Genomic DNA, 24,397 nt, shown 5'->3' with positions numbered 1-24,397 from the left:
TAGAAAAGAAGCTACAGTAAATATTACTTTCTAAATTGAAAGACTGTTTCTGATGAAGGATAAGGTGGAGAAACGAGGCAAAAAAAAATTGTGGATAAAATTTGATCCAAAGTGAAAAATTAAATGCCTCAGAAACCACAGAATAAAATGGTCATCTTGGAACCAACAGACAATGCACATTATTACTCACTATAATAAATCCAATGCTAGCCATTAGCTGGTTTGGTGGCTGGGACCATTTCTACTCAGGCTGTCTTATCAGGGTTTTAATGCAAGACTTAATTATTTACTTCTTTATGTATTTTAAAATATTCACTTATTTGAAAGGCAGAGTTATAGAAAGAAAGGTCTTCTATCCATTTCTAAAGTCCCCAAATGGCCACAATAGCCAGGATTGAACCAAACTGAAGCCTAGATCCAAAAGCTCCTTTCAGATCTCTCCTGTGGGTAGCAGGGACCCAAGGACTTGGATAAGCTTCTGCTGCTTTCCCAGGCACAATAGCAGGTAGGTGGATCAACAGTAGAGCAGCCGGGACACAAATCAGGGGCCACATGAATGCTACTGTTACAACATGGGCTTAACATGCTACACCACACTGCCAGATTTTGGGGGGGAAGGCAGAGTGACAGAGCGAGAAGAAGAGAGAGAGAGACAGACAGACAGACATATCTACCATCCACCAGATCACTGCAAATGTCTGCAATACCCAGAACTGGGTAAGGTCAGGCAGTATTGTGGAACTCCACGCAGGTCTCCAGTGTTAATGGCATGGACTCAAGGGCTTCAGCCATCATCTGTTGCTTAGCAGATTCATTAGCAGAAAGCTGGACAGGAATCAGAGTAGCTGGGACTACACACAGCACTGGTGCTCCCATACGGGATGTGTGTAGCCCACACTGCACCTTCATCGGCTCTGCTGTGCCTCCACACCTGCCTCTGATAGGTGTATTTTTAAACCAACTATGCTCATGTGGATTCCATCTGGCAGCTTGAAGCTTTGCCACCTGGGCACATGGAAAGACACAGAGCCTATAATCCGAGAGAAACATCTCATTACAGAACAAGTTACATTCCATCTTTGCTGTCTCCACATATCCTTCTTTCTTGTCCCCGGAAAATCCCTCAGCCGTTTTTGACATACTAGGGACATACTTGGTGGGAATTCATACCCTCAGACCTAACTCAATCACATAGGAATTGTAGGAAGGATTGAAGCTATGTAACTTTTCCTTCTCCTCCAATTTTGACACCATTCCTAAGGAAAATCAGGGTAAGATAAGGAATTGAATGTCCACGGTGATCCTCCTTGGCCGTGCTGCTCATCAGACAAGCAAGGAGGCTGCCACACCAGTAGCTAGCCTGCCACCATGCAGCCCCTGGAAAGTGTGCAACCACATTATCAGATGCCAGATCACAGATGGTGGCGACGTGCTTAGAAAGGGAAACAGTCCAACTTTCACTGTTTATAGATGGTTATTTTACATACTATGGCAGGCAAAGTTTTTCTATTATAGATCTGTCAGAGGTGGATAGGCAGGGAGGAGGAGGAACAGGATTGGAAAAGGAAGGGCACCCAAGTGAGGCAAAATCAGACAGCCTACAAAAGCACAGGCAGCCAGAAAGAACATGTTTCTTGGGATTCAAAGTGTTAGTTACCTCCCCTGTGTCAATAAGCTAAAGAAGCATCACTCACTCTGAAAACCAGAAGATAAGCAAACAGGCTCACGTAGACTGCTGATACTAGTAACAGAAAAACAATGCTGTCAGTTTGACTATGCTATTGTCAGGCATGACAGAAAGTAACCATATCCATATTTTATTTTACAAGAACAGGTAAAATGGCCAGGTTCAACCCCAGAGGAAAATAATATTGCCAATGATCTACTGTTGATCACACTCCTGGCAACAGAATCAAAAGATGTACTGGAAAAAAGAAGGGTTTTCTTTCCCATCACCCTGGATAGAGATCCAATACATGGTTAAAGACAACTATCTCCAGGAGGCAGCTGGAAACCTGCAGGGAGTCTTGTCTGGGCTTACAAGAGAAGTTTGAGTCCTGGTTAATAAAAGGTCTTAGTAAAGACATGTCCAAGCCGAAGAACAAAGGCAGGATAACGAATGAAGAAAAACTTTTAGAGCAGAAGCAAGGAAGTGTGGGGTGGTAGGCAAGCCAAGCGAAAGCCATGAAGCAGAATTAGTTGCTAAGGGGCAGGAAGTACCCTCTCCACCATTTTCCCATGGCTCTGCACAAAGTCTGGTTTTATGATGTCTCCAGAGAGGTGACTCAACAAGTACTGGACAGAGGTCCAGTGGAACACACAGCATCATACTATCAGCATACTAGAACTTAAAAGTCACATTCAATGTACAAGGAGAGTCTAGCCATGGGAAATCTTAGTAAAGGGACATGGCATCATTATAAGGTTTTATAAAAGTTTAACGAAGGACAGTACCAGGAATAAAGAGAAATAGCATGATTTTATGAAAAAAAAATCCAATATGTGAAAGAGACAGGTGTTGGAATTCCTGTGGGTGACTTTTAGGAAAGTTTTCTATTTTAAAACTCTTCCAATTTTATGGTTTTTCTAGTCATAAAATGGGGATAACCTATGCATCACCCAGGATCCACCTCCCCTTGTTATTTCCCCAGGACTGCTTCCAAACTCCATGGAAAACCACAATTTCTCAAGACATGAGAAGATTCTCAGGCCCCGTCTCTCTCTTGGCCCCTTGAGACCACTTGCTTCTTGTGTTTTCAGGAGCTTTCCCTTCAGTGCTGAAGTAATCCCGATGCCAAGCGTCACCTCTTCACCAGTCTCTGCAGAGTGAGCACTCCCACGGTCTCCCTGACTGAGCAGCTGTAGCTCCGAGTTGGAAACACATTGTCCGTGGCTGTGTCCATGTGCAAATCCACTCACTTCCTTTCCCTCCCTCTTCTTTCTCACCTCCTCCTTTCCTGACCTTGCTTCCGTTTTTCTATGATATTGAGCAGCCTCTCCCTCCTCTGCAGCCTCAACAGTGACTGACCAATTCCGGGGACAGAGGCTCATTCTCTATCAGAAGCATTTATCAAAGGCTTTTTTTTTTTTCAATAAAAGCAAACCTCTCTTCCAGAAAACACTGGAATCAGCAGTGAAAGTTTTAGCATTTCTTCCACTTCCTCAGGTGACTTGACAGGACTGCTATGTAAAATGATTGAAAGAAAGAACATAATAAAGTGCTAGCGCAATGCCTTGCACACAGCAGACACGAAATAGCGAGCAGCTGCCATCTAATGGCAATGGACAGCTAGATTTAGTCTCTGAAAAGACCACATTGCACCAACCCAAGAGACTAATCGCTTCTGAAAGAAGGTGCTTAGACTTCAGACGAGGTCTTAATCTTTGTCCAAAACACAATAATCCTGGGTCCTTGGAATGACCTAGTGGCTAAATCCTCACCTTGCATGCACAGGATCTCACACGGGCATCTGTTCTGTTTGTGTCCTGGCTGCTCCATTTCCCATCCAGCTCTCTGCTTGTAGCCTGGGAAAGCAGTCAAAGACAGCCCAAAGCCTTGGGAATCTTGTACCTATGTGGGAGACCCAGAAGAAGCTCCTGGCTTCGCATGGGCTCATCTCTGGCCATTGTAGCCACTTGGGGAGCAAACCAGCATATGGAAGAGCTTTCTGTTTCTCCTTCTCTGTAAATCTGACTTTCCAATAAAGAAAAAAATCGAAAACACAGTTATCCTGATAGAGGACTTTTGATCCATTACGGCAGTTATTGGGTAGAGAAATGACTGCTGAAGGAGCTGTGTGCATCAAAGGACAAGGAATTTATCACAAGCCAGGAACACCTGGTAATCTTGGAGCTCCAAGCAGCAGACCGAGTCCTGATGCTATCTCTCCTTTCTGCCTCCCTCTGATTATAAATTACAGAAGAAAGCATCCACAGCCTCAATGCTATCTTTTCTTTTTTTCTTTCCTCCAGTTCTGAATAACCGAGCAAAGCAGCCTGAGTCTTTGCACAGAAGGTCAGCACCTGCCATGATGACATGTCACACACAAGTGCAAACTGAGGAGCTGATACCGTCCCCCATCCACCACACCTGAGATGTATCAAAGCCCAGTGCTGTATATCCTGGGTGGCCATTTTCTTCACATGGTCACTTGGCCACGTGGAAGTGGTCCCGGGATGTCTCCCACCAGGGAGCAGTCCGTTAGACTCCCTCTCTCCCCTTTAGTTAAACTAAAAGACTTCCTCTCAATTGCTACATGTCTCTGAAGATAGGAAGATATCACATAAAAATGTTTTATTCTTACATGATCTCAAAGAATTCCAATGAAGTAGAATTAATAGCCCCAGGTTTTAAGCCAATGTGTCCCTAACAGGAAGCGCAAATGAACTCTACCTGTGGGCAATCTGTGCGAGCTTGCTATGATGTGCTCACACAATGCTGCTGTCAGTGACTCTGTGACAAGGGACAACCACAAAGATGTGCCAGGAAAGAAAAAGGCTACATAAAGCATCCCAATAAGAGGCCACAGTCACTAACCCAGGCTTGACACCAGCCAGCCTATTTAAATACATCGTCTTAAATGCCAAGCCAACAGAATGCAATCACTCACCTTCCTCAAAGCTGGCATTCCTCTGTCTCAGTATAACACGGAAGTTCTCAGCAGGAGTCACACTTCCCACCTAGAACAACAAACCTGCAGGTCACTTCTCTTCTGCACAGCAGCCTAGGCCGCAGAGGCTGACTTAATGTAGCAAAGCTGTTCTAATAAATAAGTTACTCAATTAATTTTAAAAACCAAAGGCAAAGACAAGGTCTTTTTTATGCTCATTTTCATTTCTAGGGATCTGTTAAAAGCTGGAAGAAGTCATCAGTGCTCAAGTGGTGGCCCTAAGCTTTCACTCACCTCCCTTCATGAAAGCTGACTTCCTGCTAGAGGTGCCGGCAGCTGGCCCCGATCAGTTAGCTAGGGGAGCATTCTGCAGTGCAGGCTCAGTTCAGCATCAAGTTCCTCACTGAGGGGACACGAGAAACAGCAGCCTGATGTTTGGTGGACTGTCCTTGGCCTTTCAGTACTAAAACTTTGAGAGAATATACATACATACCCAAGCTGAAAATGTTGTCACAGAAAACGCAGATCATGTATTAAACTTACTGCAATGCTCACTGGGAGGGAGTCAAAGATGCCTCTCACATACTTGGAAATAAATATACCACTTATCATATGTAGATAATTCCTTAGGTAAGCTACTGATAATGATTACTCAAAAGGGGCCCAGCATAGCAGCTTAGTGGCTAAAGTCCTCGCCTTGCACATGCCAGGATCCCACATGGGCACCAGTCCTTGTCCCAGCTCTCCACTTCCCATCCAGCTCCCTAGTTGTGGCCTGGGAAAGCAGTCTAGGACGGCTCAAAGCATTGGGACCCTGCACCCATGTGAGAGACCCAGAAGAGGCTCCTGGCTCCAGGCTTTGGATCATCACAGCTCCAGCCATTGTGGCCACTTGGGGAGTGAATCAACAGACGGAAGATCTTCCTCTCTGTCTCTTATCCTCTCTGAATATCTGACCTGCCAATAAAAATAAATAAATCTTTTAAAAATAATAATAATTACTTAACGGAGGAAAGGGAGAAGTACAGGATAAGCCTTTATAATTCTATACATGTAGAAAGAGGATCAAAGAAAATGGCATGCCAAAGGACTAACAAGAAATGCTGCAATGTCTATGAAGCTGGCACCTTCGCGGAAAGGGAGAGCCCACTGAGAGAGCGTGCTTACACTGGTGACTCGGCCTTCGGCCAGGCTGGAGACACTGAAGCACACTGCCCCTTCTTCAGTCTTCAATTTTTTAGCAGCATGTCCTTCTTCATGACTAGAAAAGAAAGAAACTGTATTATCTTTCCAACTTAAAAAAAATCAAAATCAGAATTGCTAATGTAAGAAGTACAAATCTGTTTTCTAAGACTCAAAACTAAGCAGCCACACTTAGTTCCTTTCCAGGGAGGTCACCTCGCTTTCCCGGCCTCAGAGCTCCTGGAAGTCTGGTTTTGTTTCACAGCAGCACAGAAATCATAATTAGCAGTCACATCGCAAAGTCTTTGCGAAAGATGAAAACTGCAAACACAGATAATGGAAACTTTAACACTTAAGAAATCTATCTATCCTTCAGGTACTATTAGCCAGTTCCTGACTCAGAACTGATAGCTATTAACTCACCATGTATACAGAAGACTTTGTGTCTAATTGTCCATCTTTGCCATCTTGTATGTGAAAGCTTTATCAATGTCTATCTACAACTGTCAAAACTTATCAGACAACCCTTAATTAAATATGCAAGAAATTATTCTAAATCCCTAAACTGCAAAAAAAAAAAAAAAAACACTTTCAAAAACTTCTAAGCAACTCTTTAGAAATCTAGTTGTTTTACACATGTTCAGCAGCCATCTGAGAGTTAAAGATGATAAAGAAAGAGTATCTAACATCCCACCTTAAGTAGCATACTGGTTTTAACAGGCTGTCCTAAAGTCAACAGGAGGTCAAGTGTATTACACAGAAGAATAATATCAAACTCAGAGATTTTGTGCATAATCACACCTAAGATGTGGAAAATAAAAATATGACTTTTTTTCCTCAAGACAAAGAATCAGTCTGGAGCAATAATAGCTATTGAAAAATGGCTGAAAAAATTAGTGACTGAGATCTGGTATTTCTTTTAAAAACTAATTAGCTTAGAATCAGTTCACGTCATCCACTGGTAAATCCGAGCACCAGAACAGAGTGTGGGTGGAGCCAGGTTCGGTCATGAGGAAAAACAGTGCACAATACAGAATGCCAAGGTGAGGTTGCCTGTACTGGATGTGACCATAGCACCCAACCAGCACACACGAGAACCAGGAAGGGAGGGGACAGAGCCGGCAGGGGGAATAAGGGAGGGTTCCTTTGCTGGATAGCTACTCCCACTACAGAGCATGAGCTGGGATGGGGGCAGACCAGACTAAGCAGGGCTACAACACCTGTGCGCTGCACGTGGACTAGATCAGGGAAAAGCCAGGCTGGGCTGATTATTCCTACTGATGCAAACACAAATTAGAGTGGGTGAGGGCTGTTTGGGCTTAGCCACAGCATCAGCTGGCAGAAGCTGGCACTGGGGGCTAATTCTGTCAAGTTAAACCACAGAACCACCCGAAGAGTGCATAATCTGGGAGTGATGGAGACCTGGGAGGGAAACAGTGGGCTCCTCCCTCTTGGGTTACCACTCCCGCAGGAGGGCATGAAAACTAGGACAGGGGTTGGGGTGGCTAGACAGAGAGGTACCCAATAACATCCATGAGGGCTGGATAGTTGAGCTGGTTAGATGGAACTAAGCTTCAATACCCATCGACAAGTATGAGAGCCAAACAGGATGTGGGACAGACTGGACTAGTCTACTACACATACTGGCAAACCAGGGTAGGGGGCAAGCCTGGTGGGGGTTATTGTGGGTCGCTCCAACTGGGCTGCAGCTCCCACTGGTTTATGTGAGGGCCGAGTGTGTGCTGGGCACAACCAGGCTGGACTGCAACACCCACTGGTTCCAGTGGAAGTCGGGGCTGAAAACAGAACCAATCCAGCAATTGCAACCACCAGCTGATCGGGGCAAGGGATTGTGCTGGGTCCTGTGCTTGCTAGAACATACAAGAATCTGGTCTGGGAACACCTCAGACAAAGTTTCTTTGGGGATCTCCCCAATCGAACTGCCGGACTCAGAACCCTAACCATGAAAAGACAGAAGACAGAACAAATCAATCAACCACCTCAGCTATATGTTGGCAGTGAAATACTGGAGAAATGGAGACTCTATGATGGACTAGGTCAATCAGTGGATTCTTCAACGACCTCATCGTGCTTGGAGTGGCGAGACTGGCAGCGACTCATAACTGGTGAACTATCAAAACCACTTGAACAAGTATCTTGGGGCATGCCCCGATCTGGGACCTGGGGTGGGTGGGAAACTGGGTGGGGCTTCTCCCTCAATATCCCCCTTTACCTCAGACACATGAAGGAAACAATATGGAAATACCAGTCTCACCCACTTTCCTATAACCCTTGAACCTTTTTACCCTAATTAACTATGTAAAGATTGTTAAAAATACAATAAAAAATGATAATAAAAAGGAAAAATTAAAAAAACTAGCTTAACAGACAAGTGAAAATTAGATAAATTTGTCATATGCAACATGATAAATTTTGAAATATGTATACATTATGGAATGACTGTTAACTAATGAATATATGTATTAACTTACACACCTACCATTTTCTAAATGTATTTCATTGTTCAAAACTCTGATCTTCAAACAATGAGGTTTGAAATAGTTTTTCTTAAATATGAAGCTAAGAAAATTAGGGTATAAGTTGCCTTCCTCAATGGTATTTCGGTAATGTATTTTCTTTTACAGGAAGGCAAATGAGCAGAGCCATCCAGCCAGCAATACAGAGGTGAATTCTAACTTTTACCACTTGACATCTTTTCTGCCTACTACTATCCTTCTTTACTGTGAGAAATAGAGAAGAGATAGATGCCAGATCAAAGGATGAGGACTAGAAGACATTAAGAGGGACAGGACATCCAGGGGCCTTTCCTCATAAATAGAATACAAAACAAACACATAAAGCCTTAACAGCTAAAAGAGGGAAAAATGCATAAACCCGTGGCAGGTGGAAATCTCATTTGCAGTTGATCTGTTAAAAAAAGGGGGGGCCAGGGTGGGTCACAGTCAGCCATTACAGTTAACCTCTGCCAGTTCTTGCTAAGAAACAGAGTTCAGCACTGCTGAAGATCTGCAAACAACCCAGTGTCAAGTGCGCCGTTCAATAGCCCAGAGTCTCCCACCTTCAAGCAAGGGCTCCCTGTGCGTTATTTTCTGTGTATCTACATGTTAGAGTTGAGACAGCTACTGCCCACCCTAGGCTTCAGTGTGCTCTTCAGGAAAACACCACAAGGAAGAGTACCATGAGGATACCAACTATTCTTAAACATCCAACTCTCGTAGTATTAGGAAGTATTATACACACAAAATACTATGCTAAGTCCTGTGGGAATACAGGTTAAATCACAAGAAAAATTTCTTAACTCCTACGAAATAAGATGTTTGGGAAGTAAGGGTAAAAAGAAATATCCACCAATTCTTCAGTCCCAGGCAGCCCCAGAAATAAGCAGAAAGTAGCAAAACTTCAACATGGTTTATACTCTCAAGGTCCAATTATTTAACAGCACATTGTTGGAAAATTCGCACATATTAAGTGACTCTCACCCCCAAAATCATCTATGAAGGAAGCAAGCCCTGCAAGGAAGAACTCCCCCATGTGAGATCACAGTAGGCACATAAACAGTGACAGCTGCTATATGTAGACGATGAGACCATGCGCAATATGCTCTTTCACTCTCTCTCATTTTCTTTCACAGATATGCATACATTCTACAGTTCATTTACTTAGCCAAACATTTATTGATCATCTACTCTACACCAAGCACTAAGCTATACTTTAAACCTTAGTTATATAAAAACTAATACACAATCAATACTTTCATGAGTTCAAAAAAAAACCCACCCTAAACAATTAATAAAATCATGTGACAGGCAGTAATTTTTTTCAGAGAATAGCAAAGCATTATATTGGGCGGCAACATGAGGTACAAAGTAGGAAGAAGTAAAAGATGTAGCTAGAATATACATCAGTTGCAGGCATCAAAGTGCGGGGGGAGAAAATGACTATCTCTAGAGAGCTAGAGTGTAGACAGACATGTCTTTATTTCCGCTGATTCTAGTTTTCTAATTCGTGCTTCTGGGTTGGATATTACGCTAAAGGTAATGGGAGGTCATTAAAGCAGCGGTTTTTAATCAGGCACCCAAGGATGGAGCTAAGGAAACTGTGAACTATCTGAAATTACATTCACAACTTGGTAGATCAGGGCATTTTGGGAGGAAGAAGGTTCATAGCAAAAGAGAAAGCAACTAAGAATCATTTTAGAAGGGAATAGCATGATCTATATCTATATATGTAGATATAGATACATATATATATAAAATCACAAGGCTAGCAGAACAGAGTAGAAAGGGCAAAGACTGCAATGAGAAAATCAGTTTAGAGGTTATCTCTGTAAAGCAGGCTAAAATGAGACAGCCTACATAAAAGGAACGGCAGTGAGTGATGCTAATAAGAGCTAACATCATGTGCTGGCCACAGTGCTAAGCACATTTAAATTATCTCAGTTAAACTTGGCAATGACCTTATGAATTAGCTATTATCATTGTCCTTTTATAAATGAGCAAATGAAGGCTCCTGAGAGGCAGGTATTAGTTACTGCCACTTGACACAGAGCAACTTGTCAATTTCATCTGCTTTTTGAAAAGAAGTACTTGGGTTTAGATTCAAATCTTTCTGACTTCAAAATCAATGCTATTAGCAAAATCTATACTAATCCAAAACAAAAAGGGGTAATTTCAGGTAAATTTAACAACTTAGTAAACCAATCAGATATGGAAAGTGAAAAAAGAAAGAAAGAAAGAAAAAAGAGACAGAGAGATGACTCCCAGGAAATTAGGTGTCATTACTGAACTAGAGAACAGCATGAAGAAGGGTTTGAAAGAAGCAGGAAATAAAGACCATAAAGACATTTCAGGACCTATTGAACTTAAACTATCTGAAGAGAATTAGTCTTCCAGGGAATTAGATGGAAATCTGGCCTGCAGGGAATTATTAAATAGTTTCTAAAGTTCTGCATATGAAATACTAAAAAGTCTTGAGATATATACTACAATGGCAAAATGGTGATATGGTTAAGAATGAAAATGTATGTGCACCCAATGCCAGGGGACCTGGCTATTTGAAACAAATATTAAAAGCTCTAAAGTGAAACATGGACTCCCAATATCATAGCCAAAAAGTGGTACAAAAAGCTCAGTGAAATGAAGCCTTTTTAAAAAAAAATAAACAAAACTGATAAACCACTGATCCAATTGACAAAAAAAAAAGGGGGGGCGTGAATATCAATAAACCAATAAACTCTGAGCTGAAAAGAGATGTTACAATGGATAACATAGAAATAAAAAACTGGCATCAATAATTACTACAAAAATCTATTTGCTTACAAAATGGAAAATCCTAATATAGAGATTTCTGAACACAGATGAGATACTAACAGTGAGTCATGAAGACACAGAAAAGTTAAATAGACCAATAATCATGACAGAGCTTGAATGACTAATAAAGACTCTCCCAACAATGAAATTCCAGGACCAATTACTTCACTGCTGAATTCTACAAAACATTTCAAGAACTCAAACTCTTCTCAAACTATTGAAAACAGGTCAAAGGAATGGAATGCCTCCAACCCACTTCTATGTGGCCTGCTTCACTTTAATCCCCAAACCAGAAAACGGTACAACAAAGAAAGAGAACTACACACCAATTTCCATGAGGAAGAGACATATATAAAAGTTCTCAACAAAATGTTAGCTAATCAAATCCAATAACACATCAAATATTATTCACCCAAAGTGGGATTTATCCCTGGTATATAGGGATGGTTTAACATGCAAATCCATAAATGTGATACACTGTATTAACAAGTTGAAGAATAAAAAACTACATAATTATCTCAATAGATGCGGAGAAAGCATTTGATAAAATACAATATCCTTTTGTATTTATTTTAAAAACTTATGTAACTTGGGTATAGAAGGAACATACCTCAACACAATCAATTCAACATATGACACACACACACAGCTAGCATCACATTGAATGGGAAAAACTAGAAGCATTTCCACTAAGATCCAGACCCAGACAAAGATGCCCACTTTAACTTCTGCTACTCAGTACTCTTCTGGAAGTTTTAGGTAAAGCCATTAGGCAAGAAAAGGAATTCAAAGGGATACACTTTGAAAGAAGGAAGTCAAGTTCTCCTGTTGACAGACAACATTACGCTATACAGAGAGGAACCAATGATTCCACTAAGAGACTATTACAACTCACTGGAGAGTTTTGTAAAGTTGCAGAATTTAAAATCAACGTACAAAAATCAATAGCCTTATATATAAAGACAATGCCATGGCTGAATAAGAACTTGTAAAATCAGTCCCATTCACAACAGTTACAAAAATGCTTAAATACCTTGGAGTAAATTCAACCAAGGAAGAGAAAGGTCTCTACAATAAAATTTACATAGCATTAAAGAAAAATAGAAGGAGATCCTCTCTCCCTTTGGAAAAAACTTTCCATGTTCATAAATTGAAAATTTTCATTAATGCACATACTATCCAAAGCAATTTACAGATTCAATAAGTTCCAAAGAAAATACCAAGGACATTGTTCTCAGATCCAGAAAGAAAAGAAAAGCTACAGCTACACAAGACACCCTGAATAACTAAAGCAATTTTAAACAACAAAAGCCAAGTTGGAGACTGCACAATTCCAGATTTCAAGATACTACAGGAGAGGCATAATCAAAACAACCTGGTATGGGCACAAAATAAGCATATAGACCAATGGAACAGAATAGAAATCCCAGAAATTAATCCACAGAGCTATAACCAACTAATCTTTGACACATGAGCTAAAATCAATCCCTGAAGAAAGGACAGTCTCTTCAACAAACGTTTTAGTATAATTGAAATATGAAACAAGAGCCTTAGCTTAAACTTTATATAAAAACCAGTTCAAAAAGAATCAAAGATCAAAATTCACGACCTGATAACTTTAAATTACCAGAGAAAAACATAGGAGGAATACACAAAGACACTGGCACAGGAAGCATTCCTTAGAAAAGGACCCAGGGGGGAAAAAAAAAGAAAAAAGAAAAGGCACCAGAAGCATAGGAAATAAAAACAAAAATAGAAAAAAGGGATTAAATCAAGCTGAGAAGCTTCCGCTCTGCAAAGGTAACACTTGACAAAGTGAAGAGTCAGTGGAAGAAACTGAAGAAGACACCTGCAGACTACAAAAGCAATAAAGGATAAACCTCTAGGATCAATAAAGAGGGCAAGAAACAAAACAAACAATGCAGTTAAGAAATGGGCAAAGGACGTGAACAGGAATTTTTCAGAGAATGAAACACAAATGGCCAATAGACAAATGAAAAACATTCAGGATCACTGGCCATTGGGAAAATGCAAACAAAAAACACAATGAGATTCCATCCAACCCTAATCAGAATAGTCATCTAAACAAAAAACATTAAACACTGGTGAGGAATGTGGGAGAAAAAATACTGCAGTATACTGTTTATGGGAGCGTAAACTCACACTGCCATTATGGAAGGCAGTATAGAGATTTTTCAGAAATGTGAAAGTAGACTTGCCATATGACCCAGCCATACCATTCCTGGAGATTTATCTAAATGAAATGAAATCAGCATACCAAAGGGGTATTTGTATCCCCCTATCCCATGGTTCTTGTAGCTCAATTCAAAATAGCTAAGATATGGAATCAACCTAGATGTCCATCAACTGATAATTGCGTGAAGAAAATATGGTATATATACATACAAATATACATTATGAACTACTACTCAGAAGAATCCTGTACGTTGTATGACAATAGACACAACTGGAAATCACCATGATTAGTGAAGTAAGCTAGTCTTGAAAAGATAAATATATGTTTTCTTTGACATATGGCAGGTAATATAGAATATAAAAGTGTTTAGGAATGAAATGAACATCTTGGGATTTTATTATTTTAATCCTAGTTTATATTCCTGTGGAACTGTGGTCTTTCTACTTTTTTTTTTAATAAACCTTTTTACTTGTTGAATCTCCTGGATAATGGTGCAGTAAGTCTCTGATTAAGAGAGTAGATTCAAATAAGAGAGTACATTAAAAGTATGTATTTGTAAAAATTAGAGAAAAAAAGGAAGGAAGGATATACGGGAATTGAGAGGGAAGAAAATGTGGTTATCATTTTAGAATGCACCTGTCAAAAAAAAAAAAAAAGGGAAGGAAAAAGAAGAATGTAAGCTCCGGTGTTAGACTGCCTGAGCATTTGCACCCTCCCTGCAGCGCTTAGCAACAGAGACCCAGCTTCTCTGAGCCTTCTTTTATTTCTCCTCAGGTGTAAACTGAGGTCAACAAATTAACTTACTTCACAATTCATAGGATTGTCAAGTAAACCCAATCCGAATGCATGTAAACAACTGAGTGCCACACTTAGGCTCCATTTTCTCGACCAAATCATCACCATTGCTGAATTTTGGAATCAATTACAAATGCTGCATTTGTTGTCCTTGGTTCCAGAGATAAAACAATCAACAGCATATTATAACTTAAGTAACTCCCATGACAACTCTGGGACACAGATATTCCTGCTCTGCCTCTTTTACTCATGAGGACACTGAGGCTGAGAAACCCACACCTCAGGTCATATTGCTCCATCTGGAGTCTGGAGTCTCAGCTATTAACCAGATGAGGTTATGTGCTCAAAGTAGGTTGGGAGGAACTCTTGGGTGGTGGGGTTTAAAAACTTGATACATGATGGCAACAGGAAATCTAGATCTCATACACACCAGTTTCACAAGTAGGATTAGACCTTAGACATCTTAATTTGCACACAGCTTCCCTGTTCAAGACATAATTTTCTCATTTCTAAGGTATACAATCACAGTAAGAGAATAGTGCTTTTACATGATAAAGGTAATATTTTGGAACTACGATGTCAAATTTTGGAACCACTATGTTACATAACGCTCTTATCCTCTTGAAATTAAGAAATCACTTCCAACACTAGGCCCAAGATGAATATTCGGCAAACCATGAGGGCAATTTGGGAGCTGGACTAATCCAGCTCTGTCCTGCCACCATGGAGGCAGGACGAGTTAGGGCTGATTCCATGCTCGGGGCCGGGGACGGACTGACCCACTTCGCAGGGTGGCAGCTGCGGGGAGGCGCCTCGGCTAAGGCGGATCTGGCTAAGGGTTCGAGCCAAAACCACCCCGCAAGGCGGTGGACGAGTCCCTGGCTTTGGGCAGCCAGTGCACCAATTGGTGCCAGGCTCTGCCTGCTGGCTGCCCAGTGGCGGGCTCTGGGGCTTTTATGATTTGCAATAGCTGCTCAGGGACACTCATGAATTAGGCCAACTTTAGTATAGGTGAAACATAAATTCCTGGAGACTGCCAGTGATAGGGACATGTAACTCTTTATGCTTGCACCTGCAGGTCTACTTTAATCGGGGATGCTGGGCCATGGTGTCTTGGGCAGAGGCCAAGACAGGAGAGGTCCTGAGACAAGCTGAGTCAGAACAGCCACTGTTGGGTGCGTGATCTGCAGCTAGGAGCAGGCCAAGTTGGTGAGCAGGGGGGACACCCTAGCTGGGTTGAGGTTCCCACCAAGGGACACGGGTGCTGGAACAGGGGCTGCGTTCTAACTAGGAAACAGTCATAGTCTCCCATGACACTAGTATGGCTGGGATTGGATGCACCGGGCTGGGCCAGACCCCAGCACCATCTGGTGTCCTGGGGAACCAGGGTGGATGTGGGACTGACTTGGCTAGGTCTCAATCCCCTACTGAGCCATGTGTGAGCTATACATGGGTATGGACGAGCCATGGATGGGCTGAGTCACCCAGCAACGGGAACCAGAGTGGGGAGAAAGCCAGCCATGAAAAGCCACTGTTCCTGCTAGGACAGAAGGTGAACTGAGAAGGGCTGGCTCATGGACCCCCTGGTATGCGCAGAACAAGCATAAGAAGTATGATAGGAAACAGCCCAGAATGGGCCATGGAAAGTTTCCCACTGGCATACATTTGGCATGGGTCAGGGGCGGACCAGGCTGAATCAGTTCATGTCATCCACTGGCAAACCCGAACACCAGAGGAGAGTGTGGGTCGGGCCAGGTTCGGTCGCGACTAAAACTAGTGCATGATATGGAATGCCAGGGTGAGATTACCTGTACTGGATTAGAATGCAGCATCCAACCAACACGCGTGAGAACCAGGAAGGGAGAGGGCAGAGCAACGGGGGGATGGAGGGGCTGGTCCCCTCGCCAGACAGCTACTCTCACTGGATAGTGTGGGATGGGATGGGGACTGGGCAGGGCTGCAACACCTGAGCGCCGCACGTAGACTAGAACAGGGAAAAGCCAGGTTGGGCTGACTATTCCTGCCGGTTCTAGCATAAATTAGAGTGGGTGAACATTGTTTGGGCTTAACCGCAGACAGCTGGCAGAAGCTGGCACTGGGAGCTAATTCTGTCAAGTCAAACCACAGAACCACCCAAAGAGATCATAAACTGGGGCTGAGAGAGACCCAAGAGGGAAGTGGTGGGGTTCCCCCTCTTGGGTCACTACTCCCGCGGGAGGGCATGAAAACTAGGACGGGGGCTGGGGTGGCTAGAAGGAGAGGCACTCAGCAATATCCGTGAGGTCTGGACAGTTGAGTTGGTTGGAGGGAACTAAACTTCAATGCCCATTGACAGGTACTGGAGCCATATGGGAAGCGGGACAGACTGGACTAGTCTGCTATCTATACTGGCAGGCCAGGGTGAGGGGCGGCCCTGGTGGCGGTTATTGTGGGTCGCCCTGACTGGGCTGCAGACCCCACTGGTTGATGAAAGAGTCGAGTGCGTGCTGGGCAGAACCAGGCTGGACTGCAACACCCTTGGTTCCAGTGCAAGTCGGGACTGAGAATGGAGCCAGCCCAGCGATTGCAACCACCAACTGATCGTGGCGATGGACTGTGTCGGAACCGGTACTAGCTGGAACATGCGGGAATCTGATCTGGGAATACCTCTAAGTCTTTCTGGTGATCTCCCAAATCGAACTGCTAGCCCTGGCTAGGAGAGGACGGAGGACGGAACAGGTCAATCAACCACCTCAGCTAAACGTTGGGCAGCGAAATACTGGGCAAATGAAGACTCCATGATGGACTGTGACAATCAGTGGCTTCTTCAATGACCTAATCGAGCTAGGAGGGATGTGACTGGCAGCGATCCATAACTGGAAGACTATTAAGACCACTTGAGCAAGTATCTCAGCATGCCCCACATCTGGGACCTTGGGCGGGTGGGAGACTGGGTGGGGATTCTCCCTCAATATTCCCCTTCACCTCAGATACATAAATAATATAATAAAAATTAAAAAAATTCTAATGCAAGAAAAAAAAAGATGAATATTCACCAGGCCCAAGATGAATAGCAAATCTCAAATTTTCAATGCATTTTTCCTTTACCAATAATATTATTACTTCCTTAGGTTGAGTATTGCTTTAATAATTATAATTTCAGGCTAAAATGTCTTGACATGAAGCTGTTATATTGCTTAACTAAAATCTAATCAAGAGAGATAAAGCTGGAATGAAAACTGGATTCCCAGTTAGGGACTTGTCTTGGACTAGGAAACTTCCTGAATAGCTAGCTATGTTCCCACTCCCTTATCTTAGCTCCTCATCCCTCCCTGAAAATATGTATCCTGGGTACAGAAACGATGAATCTATAGAAAACATAGTTAAGTGTAAGCAATTCTCATTTTCTCGAAGAAATTACCTCTAAGGCTGAATACAGCCTTAACATTAAAACTGTGAGTTATAAGAGTCTTATATAGGACTGAGTCACTCTCCTTAAGTACAAGAGGTACTCAACAAATATTTGCTAAATGCATCATATTGGTAGTTCTTAAAAACTAAGATTTCTAAAACACAAAGGTAGAGAACAGTCATACGAGTAGGAGGGTATGGGAAAATTCCCAGGCCCCGGGCACACAGACTTGGCTGTGTCACAAACCATTACGGGAGCAAAGCCCAGAAAGACTAGCACAGCAAAGCTTGCACAACAGTGAGTAATAGGGCTAGGACCCAAGGTGTCATCACACAGGGATCAAATCACAGAGCAACAGTCTTCTGCGTTTCTGTGGTTTTTTGCTTTTTGTTTCTGACCAGCCAATTTACATTTTAATCAGAGGGAAAAGAAAATGGTTCATTTCTTTCCCACAACACCACAAGGTAATCAAGATGCTGCACAGGAGCTTTCATACAGAAACTAGCCCTGTGACTGCAGCAAGACTAGAGCAAGGTGGCACAGTAGCAGTGGGACTGCAGCCTTGCATTGAACTGTTCTGAAACACAATCCAGGGGCACACAGGTAGAAGACAGCAGAGGGAAGTGGATTTCTACGGAGGGACGTCTTACATAGAAGGCATGGAAGACTAAAGGGAACAAACCTGTTTGCACAAGACCATCTTGCCAGTGCATGTTTTTCATTTTGTAAATCTGAACAGTGCTTGGGATTTTAACCTCTGAAAATCCACAGGAAGCACAAAGCTTTCTATTCAATTTGGACGATAAATCACTAAGTCAACAATTTACAGAAACCAGTAAAGGAAATTGTTCACTACTACTCCCTGGGGTGTTTGCAAATAATAAGCTTTATTTTGTCAATAGCTATGGGGAGGAAATCAAAGAAAAAAAAAATCAAAAACATGGTCTAAAGCCAAATCTCAAAATACAGCTTTAGACAAACTAACAAGAATGATTGTTCTAACTTGAGACCAATCATCAAATATCAGTTTGTCAGTAAAATCAATCTTATATAATTAATTCTGGATAACCAGGACCAGCTTCTTCTGGTTTATTCTGGTTTTGTTAGAAATGGAAATTACTGCAGAATTTGAACAGAATCCAATGAAGGAAAATACTTAACAGTCATTTTCTAGCTTGATTTAAAAATTCTATGAAAAAAAAAACCTAGCAATCCTTAAACTATAAGTACTTCCCTAATGGCCTATGCACACTACTAAAATGCTAACAGTGTTACAGGGGGGAAGAACACATACGTATTTTATTCTAGGCTCTTGTCATGCACAAAGACAAAAATTCCTAGTGTTGACACAAAGTAAATTTTATCAGAAGGTGAGAAAATGAATACCCTTATACACATGAGCATAGGTTGCCCCATACAGTGAAATAACACATCCTGGACCCGGCGGCGTGGCCTAGTGGCTAAAGTCCTCACCTTGAACGCGCCAGGATCCCATATGGGAGCCGGTTCATATGGGAGCTCCCAGCAGCTCCACTTCCCATCCAGCTCCCTGCTTGTGGCCTGGGAAAGCAGTTGAGGACAGCCCAAAACCTTGGGACCCTGCACTTGCGTGGGAGACCTGGAGGAAGTTCCTGGCTCCTGCCTCCGGATCGGCACAGTACCAGCCGTTGCACTCACGTGGGGAGTGAATCATCGGATGGAAGATCTTCCTCTCTGTCTCTCCTCCTCTCTGTATATCTGACTTTGTAATAAAAAATAAATAAATCTTTAAAAAAAATTCAAAAAAAACAATAGTACATCCTGAGTGGGCAGTGGGCAAGAGGAGAAAAGAGCAAAAGGGAGGCAGAAAGAAGAGCAGACAGCACTTCCACTCGAGGCCTTGGACCACAGGGCTCCCTCCACTGTGGCCTCTTGTACAGGTGGATGCCTCTAGAGGCCAAGAGCTATCCGGCAGCTTTATACCTCCAAGAAAAGTAATGTGCATCTCAATATCATGGTATCTCTCCTGTCTCAGGTGCCACATGAAACAGGCTTCCTGGGAAAAGGGGCATTCTTATTGACAAATAGGAAAACAGAATTACAAAACTGGGCACAGGCTAGTGGCTTAAAGATACCTCCAGCTCTGCAGATCTACATTGGCAGCCTGCCCAGCCCAAAAGGAAAGGTTAGATTTTTTCCTTCTCCTTTTCACTTTACCTCCAAACACCTCACTGATATTTTGACAACTAACCTTTCCACCAGAAAACAAAACAACAGAACAAAACAAAACAAAACAAAAAATCCCCAAACACTCTCATGTGTTTTGGCCATCTCCTCTAACTCCTAGATTAAGCCATCCCTTTTACTTTTAAAGAGCAAAATTCAACCTTAATTGTCCAAAAACTTTGAAGTTAATCAAAAAGTAAAAACTTGCAAAGGTAGCTCTAATTCCCAGATGAACAGCAAGGACAAAATACAAGTACAGAGGCCAAATACAAGCACTGAGTATCTCAATGCAAATGTCAAATATCAAATCGTTTTTTCCTTCCTCCTTTCTAATTCAACAGCCCCTCCAAGACCACTACATGTATCACAAAATCCAACATTAAATGCAACTCTCCAATGCACTTACTTATCTTTGAAAATGTCCTGAGCAGTGACTTGATCCTTTTGCTTGATGACTTCAGTTAGAGGGAAAAGGGCCTTTATTTTTGAGAGAGCAGTCTGAGATTTTGTAGTCACCTCAGCAGGGGGATCCAGCATATTCAAAATATGCTGCTGAACTGGAGGCAGAGGCTCCTGTGGGTGTAAGGCTCTGTGCAGCAGACACTGTTGGGAAATGCACAAGGATGGAAAACAAACAGCGAGACATTCACATATGGCTTCTTCACATCGTCTGACCCAGGATGGCCTATCTTTAGCTTGGAAGGGCTATGTGATTCAACGACTTTAACATATAACTAAGGCGGCTGGCCCACAACCAGCTTTGTAAGTGGAACCCTGGTGATGTACGCAACCAACTGTAACAGACCCAGGTGGCAGCAGTATTTCTGTTGGCTCTTGGGAAGGAGGCTCCACCTGTAAACACCAGCTACTGCTCTAATTTTAGAGGGAGGGAATATCCATGGTTCTCTAAAATGAAATTCCAAGGGCTCCTGGTAATCCGGGATTAAAATAACTTTTTTATTATAATCCCTTTACCTCCCTTAGTCACACAGTACTTACTCCTTCATTTAATCTTAGAAAATGACACGTGATGAATGAAACAGGTGGCTCAAGGGAAGCTATATAACTTGTGAATCCCAAGAGGAAAAAGTCTGTGACAGAGATGAGAACACCAAGAAGCCCCAGAGCTGCCAAGGGTGGAGTGTGCCTTCTCAAGTCTGTCTACCTTACTCTGTAGCCTCTACTACCACCACTGCCCAGGCACCACCAGCTCTCGGTGCTGACTTTTCCCTATCCCTCTAACTAGCACTTCTGCCTAGAACTCACTGCTTCTCCCTGATCTTCCACTGGTTCACCTGTAGCTACAGTCATCTGAAAACTCCTTACCACATCCTAGGTCCTATGCCCTTTGGAATCTACCCCCCAACCTTCTTGTACATACCCCTTAATTCACAGGATTTGCTTTCAGTTCAGTAAAACATCTCAGTAGCGTGAAATGTCCAGAAATGAAAGCTGCAATCAAATATCCAATGTTGTAGACTATTTCTCACACACTGTTCTATCTGTGACATCCAACTGACATTTTTAAGAAAAAAAAAAAAAAACCTAGAACAAACAATAGATATATAGCCTATTCAGTCTTCCTACTGCGAAACCTGAGAGCTTTTCAGTACAAACTCCAGAGAATCTTTTCAAACAGTGTCGTCACGCATAAATCTATATATAAAAAAAAACCTATAAAAGGCATTCTGAAGCATCCACCTCTCTCAAAAGACACATTTTAGATAAATAAAGCCAAATGATGTTACTTACAAAAGCCATTCAAGCAGGAACCCCCAAGTGATCTTTAAAAAGAAGGTAAATGAGAAAGTGACATTTTACTGTGCATAGGAAGTCTGAAATAAAAATTCTTAATCTATTTGCTTTTCTTTTAAACCACAGTTACTCTTTACAAAAGATGATTGGGAAAAACTGGAAGCGATATGGCTAGTTCAGAAGTCACTAATATATTGATTTTAGCAGTACTGCATTAACTATTCAACAGGCAGCCTGCCATCTACTTGACAAAAGATAAATACTTTAACATTTCTTTCTAAAATTAGAATTAACCTCCTGCCAACATAGATTATTGATATCTCTGCTCTCCTAGTTTTTTCACCCTCAACTACAGCTATTTCACTCCAAAATGAAAATAAAAAGGCCTTACACAAAATGCTCCCACCATAACATAAGGAAAGAGTGAGGGGTGAGGAGAGACCTGCTAAAGCCCAGGCTGTTTGAGCCTTATACCTCCAGAAGTATGAGCCAAACAAACCTCTTCTCTTTAAAAGTAGCCTGCCTTCGGTATTGCATTGTAATAATGTAAGGTTGGTGAATACTAGAGTTCCATAAAACTCCACACAGAAACAACCTGAGAAGCAGACTCTTGGTACCCTCTTGCAGTGAGATTCAACAGCAAACCTGATTGATTTTTTCCCACTCAGCCTGCCAAGGCTCTGGAGTGAGGAATGCAGCTGACTGTTTCTCACATTCTCTTGCTTGCATCCCACTGCTGCCAGTAGCAGCTTCTGTACCCTGCATCCTCCTTCCACCCTTCTGGATGGTCTGTATGGACCCCATTCTCAACCTGCTTCCTTGGGCAGGGGGTCTCACTTTAACTCTGTTAAGGACCACAGCAGAACAAGAAGTGTGGGGAAAGGAAAATAGCTCACTTTATTCTTTTTAAGTGCTACTTCTACAATAGATGCAGTACACATCTGCTTGCAGGGACACAGAGGCAGGCTCATCTAGAACCCCTGCCTACATCAGGCACAACCCATACAGATGCCCTTGGGCTGAACTGCAGACTACTTGAACATCTGTCTGTAATTTTTTCCAGTATTATCCAAACATGACTCCTCCTGGAATCCTCTTGTTTAGGATCCAGATTATCTAACCTATCCCTCAAAGGCCTTGGGAGTGAGGCAAAAGGGAAGAAGACGCACCTTTATTCAAATCTTCCTCAAGATTAATAACAGAAGATGCTTCCCCAGCAGGTGCATCTCTGCTTGAACTGCCTCCTGTCCTGGAGAGCTCTCACATGGGCTTGCTGGGCTCAAACACCTTCCTCAGCTGCTCCAGCACTTTCCTGACTTCTCAAGGATACCTGTAATTCAGCCTTCCCCAAACCGATTCATCCTCTTCCTCAAAACAGACTGTTCTTGACTCCAATCCCATGTCCATTTTTTTTTCTCTTTGCTTAATCAAAATATTTCTAATCCCTCCCACTTTCACTGCACTGGGTCAGGTGTTCATCTGCTCCTTCTAGACCAGTTATACTCTCTCTACCTGCCACATCTTCACAAATTGAAAGGAAGTCCTCCTGTAGCCCACGTCTCCCATCTTCGTGTGTCATCTCTGCCTTTCTCCTTCCTTGTCCAGCTAATGCTGGGCCCCCAACGTCATCAAACACTTCACTTCCTACAAGTTCTCTCCCATGCTCCTCTTTACTCATCACTGTACAACATTTGATTGGGAAGACTTTTCTTCCTAACAGCTTTCTCTTTTCTGCTTCCCAAGGCACAAGTGTCTCCTGGGTCTTTCTATTCCTGTACCCTTTGCTGGGGATGGAGGTAACACCACTGGGGGTATTTGGTTTTGTTTTTTAGCACTCTTCTTTTTATGTCTATCCTGTTTATTCACACGTGGGGGCTCAGTGCTTTGTTCCATTTCCTTTTTAGTGTGTTCTCTCAGGCAATTTCATTTACTGTTCTTTCTATATAAACAAAAAGGGATCTGAACTCTGAAATATATATATGCCTACCTTATCTCTTGGGCCCCATATCCCTATTTACAACTTTGACTGAGTATCTGAGCTGGAATATCCAAAAGATATCCCAAGTTTACTCTTGTGAAAATAAATGAATTACTCTTTTCCTCTACTCACTCTATATTTCTTATCACAATGAATGGTGACATTATATTTTCAGTCACTCAAGCTAGAATCCTGTTATTTCCAAATACTCTCTGCTTTTTGTCAAACCAACCTCCAATTCCCTACTCTTTGTCACTGCTTTGACTCATGCCTCTAGGTGGGCCACTCCTGTTTCCCAACTGGTTTCTAGCTCATTTCCTATGCTACCACCAGAGCTATTTTTAAACTACTAAGCCATCCACCTGCAACCAATACCCTTTAATGATTACCCATCACCATAAAATTCACTGACTGTGGCAAAGTGCATCTTTTCCATAGAAAACCTATTCTACAGTCAAATGGAATTATTTGTGGGTCCCTAAATACAACATGCATCATGCTTTTCAATGGCATGCTCTCTTCCACTGAAAATTTTATCCAAATGTTTATTCCTCCATGAAGTCATCCTTAAGGCATCTGTTTGCAAGAATCTCTTTTTCCTTTAATTCTCATGGTATTTTTCTTTGTTACTCTGATGACTAATTTTACATCTATCAACTCCTCTCATTTTTCTAGAGGGTTCCTGAAAGTAGGGAGAATGTGTACTTTACAGTATTCAATATTACTACCCAAAAAATATTTGTCTTAAAAAGTGAGAATTCAATTTACATTTGCCCTGGTGAAGACACACGTTTATATTCGTCATACAGAGAAGCCATGTTAAAAGCTCTCCCCTATAAAAGAAAACAAAGCTGATAAATAGTACAAATCAAAGGTGTCAGTGCCTGGAGCTTTGAAAGTTAACAATGACTACATTTGTAGCTTTGCTCTGTTCATTTTTCCAAAAAGCACTTG

General features: G+C 42.2%; 1 protein-coding gene across 1 annotated transcript in view; it reads right to left on the bottom strand.

The window, feature by feature from the left end:
* Window positions 1-24,397, bottom strand: part of XRCC5 (X-ray repair cross complementing 5) — a 90,025-nt gene that overhangs the window by 32,980 nt on the left and 32,648 nt on the right. Inside the window, exons 14-16 of the mRNA XM_058664983.1 lie at window positions 20,117-20,313; window positions 5,778-5,871; window positions 4,611-4,680 (exon numbers count right to left, since the gene is read on the bottom strand). Coding sequence (XP_058520966.1) covers window positions 4,611-4,680; window positions 5,778-5,871; window positions 20,117-20,313 — 361 coding nt within the window. The remainder of the gene's footprint in view (window positions 1-4,610; window positions 4,681-5,777; window positions 5,872-20,116; window positions 20,314-24,397) is intronic.

The sequence above is a fragment of the Ochotona princeps genome, chromosome 5 (assembly GCF_030435755.1).
Source record: "Ochotona princeps isolate mOchPri1 chromosome 5, mOchPri1.hap1, whole genome shotgun sequence".
Classification (NCBI taxonomy): Eukaryota; Metazoa; Chordata; class Mammalia; order Lagomorpha; family Ochotonidae; genus Ochotona; species Ochotona princeps.
The sequence above is the reverse complement of the archived record's forward strand: the minus strand, read 5'-3'. Positions and strand labels throughout refer to the sequence as shown.